This window comes from Anoplophora glabripennis, unplaced genomic scaffold (genome assembly GCF_000390285.2).
Source record: "Anoplophora glabripennis isolate ALB-LARVAE unplaced genomic scaffold, Agla_2.0 scaffold253, whole genome shotgun sequence".
Lineage (NCBI taxonomy): Eukaryota > Metazoa > Arthropoda > Insecta > Coleoptera > Cerambycidae > Anoplophora > Anoplophora glabripennis.
This window is the reverse complement of record NW_019416337.1, coordinates 182312-197584: the sequence shown is the minus strand read 5'-3', so window position 1 is coordinate 197584 and position 15273 is coordinate 182312. Positions and strand designations below refer to the sequence as shown.

Here is a 15273-nt window from a genome sequence, read left to right as displayed (position 1 = left end):
GGGCCGGACCTGTTTTATGGCCTCCAAGATCGCCTGATCTGAACCCTCTAGATTTCTTTGTTTGGGGATATTTGAAGACATTAGTGTATGGTACTCCTGTAAATAGCCTGGAAGAGCTGCAGCTACGGATTAATCAAAAGTGTCAAGAAATCCAAACCAAGGAGGGTGTTTTCGAAAGAGTTCGAATATCGTTGAGACGAAGATGTCGTGCCTGCTTGGAAATGGACGGAGGGCACTTTGAACATCTTCTGTAACTTTGTTTTTTGTTTGTTAAAAGCTTCCTTTGTCGGTTTATTCCTAATAAAATAAAATGTTTGAAAAACGAATAGTGGTCCATATCTCCGCAACCGTTACTTTGCGGACCCATGTTTATTAAGACTTTTCTGCTTATTTTGGTTCATACTATTACCTCCTGAAATATTTTACACTCTTTTTTTAACACCGTGTATAGAGTCATCAATCATTATAGTCATAGGGTCATATATATAGTCGGTGAACTTAGCTCTAGAAATATCGAATTTTCAATAAAAATTTGGTGTCTTTAGTGCCTTGGTAGTGTTTCTTTAGTACCTCAATGTTTTTTCGTTTATACTTGCTTAGCTTTCGAGTGATTTATTTCGACTAAATCCAGATTTTCTATTTAAATTCAGCCCCCAAAACGTTTCGAATCTAAATAAATTTGATGTTATTGGTTAATGCTTCTTAGAGCCTTAATTGTTATTGTTTGGGCACTTCTAGTTTCAGAAATATTTGATTTCTATGTATTTGAAGGTCAGCAAGGTTTCGGATCTAAAGGATCTCTTTATATCATTCGTTCTTAGTGATTTAATTATTTCCGTTGGCGCTTTTTTAGTTCAAGAAATATTTCATACAATGAGACAATAAAGGTTAAGAGCTTTAGCTGTACCAAATTTAGAAAAATAGTAGACATACATTTCAAAAGGATCGATTTGTTATGTACTTAAATCATTTGAGCGGTTTTAACTGTTTAAAATCAATCTCTGTTTATAGAAATACGAGCCACCACTGCTTTTATAAATATTGTGTTGTATATCAAAAATATATTGTAAATTACTTCAATAATGTTCATTATGTTCCGTAAAACAAAATCGCAAATTGACGTATTGTTACACTACTTTAATCCAACTGTATATTAACAGTGAAATCACAGATTACACAATTTTGATAGCGTTGTTATCTTTCAAACGATATTGATTAATCTATATTTTTTTTAATGTATTTAGTTCATTATTTTATAATGATAATAACGTATAACACTATAAATTGTCTGAAATAAGAGAAAAATTCTCTCAAACATAAATACAATCATTCAAAAAACACATTGGGATACTAGACAGATTGAAATAACTCACTTAGAGGGTAAAAAAAAAAGAAAATTGAAAATTGTTACCTGGACTTTTATGAGTGGAAATGGAAAAGGGGCTTATAATAAATGAAAAGAAAAAAAAATTCTGGCGAAAGTTGACGTCAAACAAAAAAGTACCTAATACAAAAGTTGTAGATCATGAAAAAATCTTCAACTTTTTTGGAGGTCACTTTTTATGGCAACCTTAAAATTTCTAAGAACAATGCGAAAAACGGTTTATTTTCTTATTTTTCGTTTTTTTATTTCTCATTTCCGCAAAAATAATTTAATTTTGATGAAACTTGGTGAAAGTATATCTTTCTGTGTCTTAAATAACCACAAATTTTTTAGATAAAAAAATCAAGAAGTTTCCGAGATACTCATTCTTTCCGGTCTGAAACACTATTTTTCAAAGAAATATTCTACTTATTAAATTCATCGTACAGAGTTCTGCCGGTGATCATTTTTTTCGTTTTGGCATATACTTTTTGATGAAAAAATGAAAAAATTTGTAATCACATTTCAAAAACATGCTTAAAAATGCAAAATAATAAAAAATTACTTGCAGCAATGAATTTTTCAGTAATTGTTGATACATTTGTTTAAATTAAAAAAAAATTCAAAATCTGATTATACCATTCAATTGTACAGAAAAAAAATACAAAAAACTGTGTCTCATTGTTTGACCCAAAACTTTATTTTTGTACAGTATTGCTATAAACATCTAAGTCGAATAAAGAATAAATAAAATAAATAATAATTGTTTTTCCGTAGGATCGATTAGTGTACTTATTTTTTTTTAAATTTTGATGAGTTCTTAGATATACAGTGTGTATAAAATAAGGATGGCATAGCATTAGGATCTAGGAAACGGTAAGAGATACGGAGTGGCTCAAATTAGAAAAAAGTTGTGTTTTTTTATACCAAACAATACGCCGTTTAGAAAGTTTTAAAATTCCGGGTATTTCCGGAGATATCCGGAAAAAACCGACACGGACAATACTTATTCCCCAAAACCAATATTTAGATATGCACACATTTTTAATTTTTTAATTTAAAAAAATTAAAGTGTAAGTAAAATTTCTCGTGACATTTTTAGAAAATATGTCATGCTCATTTCGTATGTTTTATCAGTTTAGATTTGAAGTTGATCTTCTAACAAATAAAAAAATGAAATTTTAAATGGATGTACACTAATCTTATCGGGCAATCTAGCTATTCCACTCGATGTCGGATTATTTTCCAAAAGAGTTTATTAAACACCCTAATAATAGAGATGATTGTTATATTAGAGCAACACGTCCACTGGAAAAATAATGAGGCGTTTTTTATCAGCGGGTATTATATTTCGTTATTGATTATGGCTCGAACGTAGCAAATTACAGTATATTGCAAAATAACTTTATCTGTACCAATATACTGTACCTGAGCATTATACGACCTGATTTTAGTTAATAAATGTAATCCATCAAGTGTATCAAACAAGAAAAATACGGGTTCGATAAAATGTATAAATATTTAATGTTATTGTTTATCGTTTCCTAATGCTACAGGTATTTATGATAGGATCTAACAGAAACGTGCAGGGAAGAAAATCAAACATGGTCTTTGTGTTTTTTATGAACTTTATCGAGGGAAGATTAGATAGACCATCAAACGAGATTTATTTGCAATTTACGTTTGCTAAGTTTAAGTTAATGTCGTTTTCTATTAACATTGGAAATACTTTTATTATTCGTTAGTATTCACATTTATATAAGTAAGTAAAAAAGGCTCATGAATAATTGTCATAAACAATGGTAAACTAGGGATACTAGCCTCTCTCTGCAATAATAAAATGAAAGAAGTATTGTAGCTATTCCCAAACAAAGAAAGACAAAAAACAATTCCTTGAAGCTTTTCTAGATTATTATTTTTTCTAACTTTATTATAAGTGTAACTATCCTAATCAGGAATTTGTATTGATTTTCAATAATTTTTCAATAAATGCCTCAAAATTAGTTTACCTTCTGTATTGAAAAATTCCTGTATGTACGGGGTCTCATACAACAAAGTAATCAACTGTTTCTCATTATGGCAATTAATAGCCTTGTTGACATTAAGAATTTTATGTATACAGTTTGAGAGCGTGAGCGTTGAGAGCTACTGCAAATGCAATGACAAAAAAAAATGTTTAAGAACGTTCTCTAAAAAAAAACAGCCATAAATTTAATTTTACGAAATACTTCATATTTTAGTATTGTCAATTTAATCACCTTACCAGGGGCGTGCGGATAGACTCTAATCTCTAATTATTTTTAAAAGGATTATTTAGGATTACCTTGTATGTCATATGTTTATTAATGGCACAGGATGTTTTATTTATTATTCTTTTTTACAGTCGACCCCATGTACTGAAAATGTTTCTCTGAATTTCAGGTTAAACCAGAAATTATTAAATACTTCTTTACTTTTTACTACTAAATGTAATCATTATTTTTTATTGTTATATATTTAGGTTCTACTAGTTATGTAACGTGAACTTTCATTTACTTTCTCTGCATGTAAATTAATTTATTTTCGGGATATTTGTTTTTTTTTTTGAATGGTTGATATCATGAGTAGAATGATGATAAATCTGCACACTAATACATTCACTATTTCCTAAAAAGTCTCTTTCTTTCCATTGTTATCTTAATATAAAGTACCTATACTTATAAAAAAGAAAAGTCAGTAAATTGCGTACTTACTTTTTCATTTGTCATACTTCGTTTGAGTTTCTTAAATATTAAACTGAAGTAGCGTTGACGTTACTGTATGAATAAACATAAAATTAAACATTTTCGTTAATTAGATAGGAAACAAACAATAAACGGATTTGTATCATGGAACCATACAATGAATTGTATATGTTTCTGCATAGTTACTACAGGAACTACGCCGTTATATAGTGTGTATTTAAATTAACATAAAGTACAAAAACTAGTAAAACAATATGTTTAAAATATAGGAAAATTTGTCCTTTTCAACTTCTTTAAATTCACAATTGTAATATGAATTTCCATGTCACAAAACTGTTGTACTATCTTTGCAATATTTACTATTTCCTTCCCTCTTAATGATAACTGTATGTTCTGTTTCATCTATCTGCATATATTTTTTAAATATTTAGAAATAATCTGTAATCATTAGAAATCTCTTAGAGGTTGCTAATTAATAATTAATTATTCAAGTTTGGCGCTCAAAATAAATGTTTTAAACGGGTGTTTGGGCCTTAATAATTCGTGACGTCATTTAGTGCTATCGATAATCGAGAAGATGGAGGACAGGAACATGGCCTCGTGACAAAATTTATATTTCAACATATTTTTAAACATCTACTTACAACTAATTAATTTGTAGTTTAAAAATAAATAAATTTGTTATCGGTTACAGACCACAAATTTATGGAGCTCTAAAAGAAAGTTCTAAATTTTCATATAAATCGCTTATTCAATCCTATTTAGCACAAACTTCTATATATCAAAATAAAATTTTAATGAGCGAATTAAAATTGTTCGGGTAACTTGTAAATTTTTATAATTTATTGTATATTATCAGAAATAATGGGCATGATTCATTGAAATATTTTTTGCCAAGATCCGAAATCAGTTATTTCGTCACTGGAAATAACAGTCTATAAATATATATTTTCTAATACTCATTTTTATCAAATCAGATACAAATCAATACATGAATGAATAATTGATAAAATAGAATTAACAAGTAAAATGATATAAATCAAGAAACGTGCAAGTTCCAATCAAATTCTTGTGTAATTTATATAAAACTTAAAACAATCAACTGTACAATTAAACATCGTTATATCTTCTAGTAATATTGAATATATTTTTTTCAGAATAAAATGGGAGATTCCCAGGGAAAGAAGCTTCCACAGTACATAGCTGCATTGTCTGGTGAGTCTATAGTCAATTTTATTTGTCGAAATTCCTAGAAAATGGAAATTTTAATCACGCCTTATGGCGACTTTATAATTAAATCCGGATTAACTGATAACACAAATTTTAATTGTTCTTATTAAAATAAAATTAAAAAAAAACTGTCTCAATCTGATAAAAAAAGGTAAGAATTGCTTTAAAATTTCTCTTTTAAGATACAAAGAACTAATTTAAAAAAATGCTCCGTTTCTATTTGACATTGTAATATCCAGTAAACATGTCGATCCAAACGAGGCTCTTTAAAAAATGGAAAATAATTGTATATACGTGAATATCGAAGAAAAAGTTCGAATAAGCGTTATGCAAGGGGACTGCCTAGCCGGGTGTCTTGGCCGGTGGATTTCGATCTGCAGAGGTAAGCATCACAGACGCAAGCTAGAATTTGGATGGGTGACCTAAGGCAGGCTCAGAGACGCGGCTGTGGCAGCCTACCAGAGACCTGGGTCGCTCAAGATTTTCCGCATGCGAGTGGTCCCCGATAAATGGTAATGAGAACAGAGCACAGAAAATCTCTGTAACTCAAGATCATGCTATCATACACAAACTGTACGAGACTTTGCCACCAAGCTCCCGTGTAGTAAGTAGGATGGTTTGAAGAAAAGTACACGAGTAATGAGGGAGGGTGTACAAGGGGCCTAAGGCATAAGTGCCGCGGTGGAAAAATAATTCCACCACCTTCCGACATACATACATACATACAAGCGTTATGCAATCAAGGCGAGAATTTCAAGAAAATTATTTTCAATTGCAAATGTTTTGAAAACATTCAAACGAAAAAATGCTAAATAAAAAGAAATCTTACATTTAAAATTTCTTTTTCGAGAAAAAATGCCAGAGCGTTTCTGGACGATGTGGATATATAACTACAATGTATTTTACAATTTACAAATGATGAGGATAATTGAAAATATAACATATATGTATAACATATATATTTCCTAATATAAGTCGATCACCCTGGACTTGAGTATGCAATAGTACCCGAATAATATATTTTATTAAGACGCCAACAGTTATCAAACTACATAATAAAAGAAATAAAAGAATTGCGAATATTTGAAAAAAAAAAACAACTGCAACATGTAACTCTTATCTACTTGAGAAGCACTAATTACTTATTGATGCAGTATATAGTAGGTACTAGAGTTACTAAGAAAAGTGTTACAAATGAGATTCAATTAAAAATAATACCGGTAGTAAATCATCTTTTGTTTTTTATCCTAAAAAAGTAACTTGATTGATTAAGATTAAGGGAAAGTCTGTTATAAATAAAACATGTCAGGTACTTTTATGGCTGAAGCTCAAAAACATAGCATTGTCTGTTAATAAATCATAATTTTTATTGCAATAGTTTAAGGAATTAAAACAAAACCAGGTTAATCCAAATTTGGGCACTTTCTGTACGGGATCTTGCAAAAATTGTTGTGGGTGATTCTTTTCATAAAAATAATAGTAAATGGTGTCTCAAAGCTCACGTAAGAAGTAATTTTGATAGAAAACACAGGTTTTTAATTAAAAATTGTAATTTTTTTATTGATTCATAAAGTATACAGTATAGGATTATGTATAGAATAGCATATCGGGTAAATGGCCTCCATGGCTTTGCTGACACAGACGCATTCATTTGTCGAAATTTTCCAATTTCCTTCTTCAATTCGTGGATGGTCATGGGCTTGTTGGGATAAACCTAAGACTTCAAAAAACCCAAAGGCTTTAAATCGCTTGATCTGGGCGGCCAATTCTGATCACCAAAATGGGAAATTACAATACCAGACTCGTGCAGTAACTGAATAGGGCAGATGCTATATTACAAGTTACATTTTCCAAACATCGACATGCTTTATACTACTTATGTCTTTATATACAGTGTGTATCAGCTAAATGGAATAAACTCAATAATAAATACAAGAGGGCGTGTTCGAAAAAACATTTTTTTTCAACAAGAACTTTTTCATGTGCAATGTCCTATTGTGTTCAACTGTTTTGGAAATATTAAGTATTTTCAGATTTATTGCAAAAATTAACATTAAAAAAGAAAATTATTTGATTACAGAAATCGCTACAACACACACAATACTTATTTCCCATTTAGCTCTTGATAATGAGGAAATAAGGAAAACCATTTCAGCGTTCCTTGTTACTGATATGAAATAAAAAAAAAACTATAAATAGTTTTGTTTACTTTTGTTAAAAACGCCTGGCCTCAGCAACGTGTTGTCTGCCTGCATGACAGTAATTATCAGTGTTATAATCGTTTGAATTTCGTTCTGCATATCAGAAAAATGGTTCATTTAACAGAAATGCACAAAGTAACAATTCTACAGAAGATTGGTTATGGAGATAACACACGGATACAAATGGAAGTTGCTCGCTTATTTTATGAAAGATTTCCAAATTTGCCCCATATATCCCCAGAGACGATTAGTAAAAAGAAAAGCAGTTTCGTGAGCTTGGACATGTAAGGCAGATAAAAGCAATTGTCAATGCAATAAGTGATGATACCAAATTGGATATTATGCTTAAGTTTGAGGAATACCCACATACTTCAAGTCGAAAAGCAGCCCCAATGCTCGATGTTAGCCATTCATCGATTATTCGAATATTAAAATAAAATAAAATGCATCCCTATAAAATGAAACCAACTCAGGAGCTCATGGAAGACGATTCTGATAAGAGAACTTATTTTTGTGAACAATAGATAACAATGTGATCCCATTAGAACATGTTTTGTTTTCTGATGAGTGCACCTTTACACTTCGTCAAATCGTCAAAATTACGGCTATTGGTCTAATGAAAATCCTCACTGGATTACCAGAAGAACATACGCAACACCCTGAAAAGGTTAATGTTTGGGCAGGAATTGTTGGAGATCATATCATATGTCCCTTTTTCATTGATGGCAATTTGAATGGCGATAATTATTTAGCACTGCTCCAAAATAATGTCATGCCAACTTTGACAAACTTATATCCTGATCCAGCAAACCCACAAGTTCCAGCGAATATGATACGTTTTCACCGCCCCATTACTAAATCAATGTCCGGTAGTATCTTAATCGGATATTTCCAAATCGGTGGATAGGGAGGCGAGGATCGATGGAATGGCCAGCACGATCTCCTGATCTGACACCACTAGACTTCTTCTTATGGGGATATGTTAAAAGTATTGCACACAAAACTAAACCCCTCGACTTCGCTGACTTAAGAGCACGAATAACGCTTGCGATTGGATTGGTCACACCTGAGATGTTGAGTAATCAAGTTTCTACTTAAGATTAGGATGTTGCCAGGACGTTCGCGGCGAGCATTTTGAACATCTCTTGCATTGACATTAATGTTTTTTTTTTGCTTTTTTACATTATTAATAAATAAACACTATTACTTATTAGTTTTTGAGTGTGTGTATTTCTGTAATCAAATAATTTTCTTTTTTTAATGTTAATTTTTGCAATAAATCTGAAAACACTTAATATTCCCGAAACAGTTGAAAATATGTATAGGAGATTGTACATGAAATACGTCTAACATTTTCTGAAGAATCCAAAAAACTGAATAATATACAGGGTGTTGCATTTAAAATAAGAAAGTTGGTCCCAAGTCATTAAAATTTTCATAATGTTTTTACATGTGATTTATTTCTAATTGGCTTTGTATGTATTTGATTGTGACCATATTAGTAACATGGTGTGTCACTATTATAATAAATGCACCTTTGTATATTTTTTTAATATAAAAAAATCTGTTAGGATCTATTAAAAATCTTGAGGTGACACATCCCTTATATCCTTAAAGTACGAAAAATTGATACTGATTTACATTTACTTTTTCAGTGTGCCTTGGATCTGTGGCTGCGGGAACGGTCCTGGGCTGGACCAGCAACATATCAGACAAGCTCAGAAATTCTGAACTAAACGACATCTTCATCGACTTGGACGCCGTGGGATGGATAGGTTCCTTTGCCACAATAGGAGGGATGCTAATGTGTTTCCCCATAGGATACATATGCGATTTAATTGGTAGAAAATGGGGGTGCATAACGACTGTAGTCCCATTCACCGTAGGATGGCTACTTATTATTTTTGCGGCCAACACCGGAATGATTTACGCCGGGAGGTTTTTGACTGGTTTGGCCGGAGGAGCGTTTTGCGTCGCCGCACCAATTTACACCAGCGAGATAGCCCAGAAAGAGATAAGAGGAACGTTGGGTAGCTTTTTCCAACTTCTCTTGACTTGTGGTATCTTGTTGAGTTACGTGGCTGGAGCGTATATGTCCCCCAGGAATCTGTCGATACTGTGCGCGGTAATCCCCATTGTTTTCGCGGTGGTTTTCTTTTTCCAACCGGAAACGCCAGTGTATTTCCTGAAAAATCAGAAACCCGCAGCTGCCCTGGACTCACTGCAGAGATTGAGGGGGCCAACGTACAATTGCGACGATGAGATCAAAGAGATTAAAGATACTTTGGATCAAGACGCGAGCATTAAGGTATCGTTCTTCGAGGCAATGCGCACAACGGCTAGTAAGAAGGCTCTCCTCATATGTTTCGGCCTTATGTTCTTTCAACAAATGAGCGGTGTGAACGCAGTCATTTTCTACACCAAAGATATCTTTGAATCATCTGGGTCCACCTTGCCCGCTTCAACGGCAACAATTATCGTGGGAGTGATGCAAGTAATAGCTACGTTTATTTCTTCAGTATCTGTAGACAGATTTGGTAGAAAGATCCTATTGCTGGGTTCTGTACTATTTATGATGCTCTCTGGACTTATTTTGGGGGTGTTCTTTTCTCTTAAAGACAGAAATGTGCTAGATGCAGATGGAGTAGATAAAATATCATTCTTGCCAATATTGTGTCTTATAATTTTCATTTGTGCGTTTTCCCTGGGTTTTGGACCGATACCATGGCTCATCTCCGCCGAACTGATGCCTCAAGAGATTAAGTCAACAGCTTGCTCGGCAGCTGCTACGTTTAACTGGTTGCTTGCTTTTATCGTTACCAGATTTTATGGAAACCTTAGTGATGCTATTGGTGGGGATTCTACTTTTTATATATTCGCCGGTCTTTCGTTGCTGGGTACCCTGTTCGTGTTCTTTGTTGTCCCAGAAACGAAAGGAAAGTCATATGCGGAAGTTCAAGCTTTACTTGGCGGTGGTAGTATCACAGAACCCACAAATAAGGATAATAAGGATGGCATCGATAATCCAGGTTTCGCGAATAATTAGAAAAGAAAATATTTTACGGAATATGTTTTAGTTGTATTGCGATTACTTTTAGAGAAACTGAAACTGTACTATGGCATACCTGAGTAAATTTGTGTATTTTTTTTAATTGGGATAGCTTCTAGATATTATTTATTCTTAAGCTTGTAAGTGTTTATTTGGAAGTAAATATAAATACTCTAGTAAAAATAGTAAGTTAGGTAACAAGTTTAACTGTGATTTATGAATAAATTGTTATATCAGCAGGAATGTATAAAGTATATACGATTAAATTCTAACAGTGCCGAAAAATTCATACAATGAAATATTATACAGGGTGTTTCAGGATTAAGTCGACAAACTTTAAGGAGATATTCCTCATAAAAAAATAAGAAAAAAATCAAGTATAAATTTTTTCCAGAGACGTTTCATTTTCGAAATATAGGGCGTTAAAGATTTAAAAAAAAATCGAATTTTTTAAATAACTTCTAAATGGAGAAGGCTATTTAAGCCAAATTTGGCATGACACATCTTATAACATACCATTTTTTCATAGAAGTAGACCAATTTTAATAGGTAATATATTTTTTTAGGTTTTATGAGGAACGTCTTCCTAAAGTTTATTGACAGAATCCAGAAGCACTCTTCCGAAAAATCAATTTTGCCATGAAACTATAAGTTAGGAAAAAAAGTGAATGTACAATTTTTGTCAATAACAAACTGTTCTATCTCAAAACAGCATCATTTTTTATTTTCCGTAGGGCCGTATTAATTTTTTTTTATAATTTAATGAGTCTGAGTCCCTACAACTCCGCCACTGGTTGCTTGCGGGACTTCTATGGAAAAATGGTATCTTATAAGAAGGATGTGTCATGCCAAATTTGGCTTAAATAGCCTTCTTCTTTTAGAAGTTACGTAAAAAATTCGAATTTTTTAAAAAATCTTTAATGCCTTATATTTCGAAATTGAAGCGTCTCTGGAAAAAAATGTATACTTGATTTTTTCTTATTTTTTTATGAGAAATATCTCCTAAATGTTTGTCGACTTAATCCTGAAACACCCTGTATTATGACAACTACATTGGAAGCTTAGGAAAAATTCAGTTCTTCTGTTCCTAATTTATTCTGAATAAACCTACTAAAAAGAATATACATATTATAGTGCCATATAGAAATTTTATACTTTTAAGTGTTAATTAGGGTGAAGCCATTGTTTCAACAACTTCCCCAAGTTAGGCTATACGATATTTATTATATTTATATCTTTATAACGACTTGTTCTAGATTTATTTTTGTACATATTTATATTTTAAGTAATGATAATAAATGTTAGTACATGTAGATTATTTTTATTCAATATTTAATATATTTTATTAATTTTCCATAATTTTTTTTTATATTAATTAAACACTACGAACATTTGTAATATTTTTATGGTTTATGGGCAAATTATATCCGAATTTATAATGAATATTAAATATTACAATTACAGGAAGTCTGGATAGAAAAAAATGTTTCGTCTATAAATTTTTTTGTTTTACTTTTACTTAATGATTTTAATAGGTAAATAGAACCACATATTAAAAAATTGAATTTGTAATTAATGTATGAATTGAAACTGAGTATAAAATACTCTATGCACATTATTAGCTTATATACAGGGTGTCCGGGAAAATGTAGGAAATCTATCGGGTGCAGATAGAACATGAAAAAATAAGTGGACAAGTTCCTAAAAAATTTTTTCGTACAGGCCCTCCCTAGGGAGTTATGTGTCCCTGAAGGACGCCACTGGAAATTGGTTTTCCTTAAATAACTTTTAAAGTACTTAATATAATTTGATAAAAATTTTATGTGATGGACACTAGTAAGGACCTCTTAAAATAGTGTCATTGAAACATATTTAGCTTTTTTAATATACCAGTGGCGGGCTAAGCTTTACAACTTAATGCCTAAATTTTTAACACCTTTTATGATAGAGACTTTAAAATAATAAATCTGGGTAGCTTCAACCTTAGACTAAAAAAGGTACTCTTGTTTATTGTCGATAAAATGAACCGTTTACGAGAAAAAGAGTAATAAACGAATTCACGTTTTAGTTTTAATGAAAAGGGCCATAATTTCTATTTTTTTTTCTCGACAACAAAGTGCGATACGAACGTCATTCAAACAAGAGGAAAGTTTCATTTTAAGATGTTTTATCCGAAGAAACGCAACATTAAAAAAACACAGTGCTGTCCCAGATGGCACCTTAACGAAATTCTTGAATAAGAGGGTTCAACATGGACTCCGTGAAGTCTGATACACATGCGAGCACGACGAATTCAGGACTGCTGTAGGTACCCGCCGCAATAACCCAGCATTGTTCCTTATCACATCACAATAAAACGTGATTCTCTGTAGAAGTTCCTCCCTAGTGTCGACCGGAGTGGAATATACCAATTGTTTGAGATCGAGTAGGCCAGGCAAAAAGTCCTCCTCTACCTATCCAACGGTTTGGATAGACGTTATTCAGGTGCTCCCGCACACCACGTTGGTGTGTTGATCACAAATATATACAATTGACTATTCGGGTACAGCAATAAACAGAAAAAAATCTGATTTTACTACAAAAAGGTTTTGTCATCACAGTTGTCATCACGTGAAAACTTCAGATTTGAGTAGCTTTGTGGTCTTTAATGTTATTGGAAATGTAAAATACTATTTACTTCATAACTATTCACAATGAATCTCTTTCATAAAAAAATATACGTCACTTCCAGACAAGCATTATTATGGGGCAAAAAAAGCATATATCTAAGAAATTTTAATTTATTTAGCTAATCTTTTTTGTTTTGGATCACCATAACATACCATTCATGTACATTATTCAAATGAGTCAGTATGCTCTGCAAGTCGCACCTGCATAATTGAGATAGCAGGCAAAAATATAAAACAATAAATCTATGTTTACTTTTTCTCATTTCACTTTTTTTATATAAACAACTTACTTGATGATTGCGAAAGAAATATGTACTGCACACTTTTTATTTACCTTCATCAGTCAAGCATGTAAGCGTCTCTAAATACGATTTCATGCATAATTATTTCCAACAATTTAACCTGCTCTTGCCGTTACTTCCTAAATAATTCCAATTTTCTTCCCAAGATCAGAAAATGTTACAAATTTGTGTAATAAATTAAATAATGCAGCAACTGGATAAATTAAAAAAAAAATTAATGAGAATAAGAAATTCCATTCGGTCCTTTCGGTACACTTATTCAGAAATATGAGAGGCAAACACGGTGTATTGCAGGTTGCGGTATCATGAAAGTTTATTCGTAACAAAATAAAATTGTAATTGCTTTGCTATCTTTATAGCGACAATCTGTCCTATCCTTCCTTTCTTTCCCAAATGCATAATTTTCCAAAATACTGCCAGTGTTTCACTTAATAAATAAAGATATTTGTAGTTGTCAATTCCTTATTTATTGTACAGCAAAAAGACTAATACCTACACTAAATTTATCTAGAAGTTCTTTGACATCTCAAATACTTTTTGAGAAATTGGCCTCCAAAGCTTTCTACTCGTAATGCTTGTATTTTAAGTATTTTGAAGCACTTGTTCAAAACTGTTTTAAATATAGAATTAACTACACCATACAAAAAAATACATTTCCTCATTCACATTTCCCTCGAAGAAGTAGAATCCCAAAATTCTGTCAGATGTGTTCTTGTGTTAAATGAGGATTTATGTAATTCCAGTGCCTTGTGGTTTGTTTATCCATAGGCCTATCTAGGTAAGAAGTAACTTCGTCCGAGAAAATTAAAGTACGTAAAAAGTTTAGGTTATTATTTATTAGGTTCATCACTGTGTTGCAAAATTCCAGTCTTCTATCAATCAATCGGTAGAAGCTTCTGCAATTCATGAACTTTAAATGGGGACCATTTTTCTTTCGTTACAAAACGATGAATTGTAGATTTCGAAATGTTCTATTGTTGAGCTAATTTTCTCATAGAATACAATACAACTATTTGAAATTTTACATGATCATTTAATTTTTCGAGTCGAACTGATCTTTGGATTTTTACAGAGACCAGTTAGGAAAGTTGTGGAAAATTTTAATTACAATTAATTGTGTAATTCGTAGATGGGGATAAATATTGTTAGACATATCGCAAATGTCGTACTGCTTTCTCATTTTATCCCCATATCAAAAATATGGATTTCAATTTGCCGCTTTTCTGTTGTGCATTATTTAAAATAGCTGCAATTTAATAAATTGTGGGCAAATACAAAACGAACCGCATTGACAAGTGTGATTTTGAAATCTTAAATTCTTTAATAGACTTTTATCTGAGATTCAATCACTAAATTCAGACTGCTTTAATTCCAGAATTTGAAAATATCTTAAGAGAAAAGCGTTTTACAATTTTGATGAGTTCTTTGGTGACCAGTTTTTGGATACCTATATAATGAATCTTTGTAATATTTACTTTTTTATGTTGTTTACGTTATCTGAATGCGTTTTTTAGCTTTAATGTAGTATCACTTATATATTGTATCTTTGGTGTTTCTGTTTCACTGACTTGTGTAAACATTTTAACGTATCGACACCAATAAATGATTGATTTAATTATCTTTAAGTCAGCTAAAGATAAAAATGTCAAAATTTGCACACGCATAAATATCAATTGTCTCAAGAAAAAAAAAACAAAAATAGTTATCTACACCATAAAGGAGGTAAGTAAGACGAT

General features: G+C 31.6%; 1 protein-coding gene across 4 annotated transcripts in view; it reads left to right on the top strand.

Moving 5' to 3' along the window:
* LOC108912991 (facilitated trehalose transporter Tret1) overlaps positions 1-10941 on the top strand; it is a 52915-nt gene extending 41974 nt beyond the window's left edge. For all 4 annotated transcript variants that reach the window (XM_018718434.1, XM_018718437.2, XM_018718436.2 and 1 more), the window contains exons 2-3: positions 5244-5301; positions 9173-10941. In XM_018718434.1, coding sequence (XP_018573950.1) covers positions 5244-5301; positions 9173-10563 — 1449 coding nt within the window. In that variant the 3' untranslated portion in view covers positions 10564-10941. The remainder of the gene's footprint in view (positions 1-5243; positions 5302-9172) is intronic.
* Positions 10942-15273: the final 4332 nt, after the last annotated feature.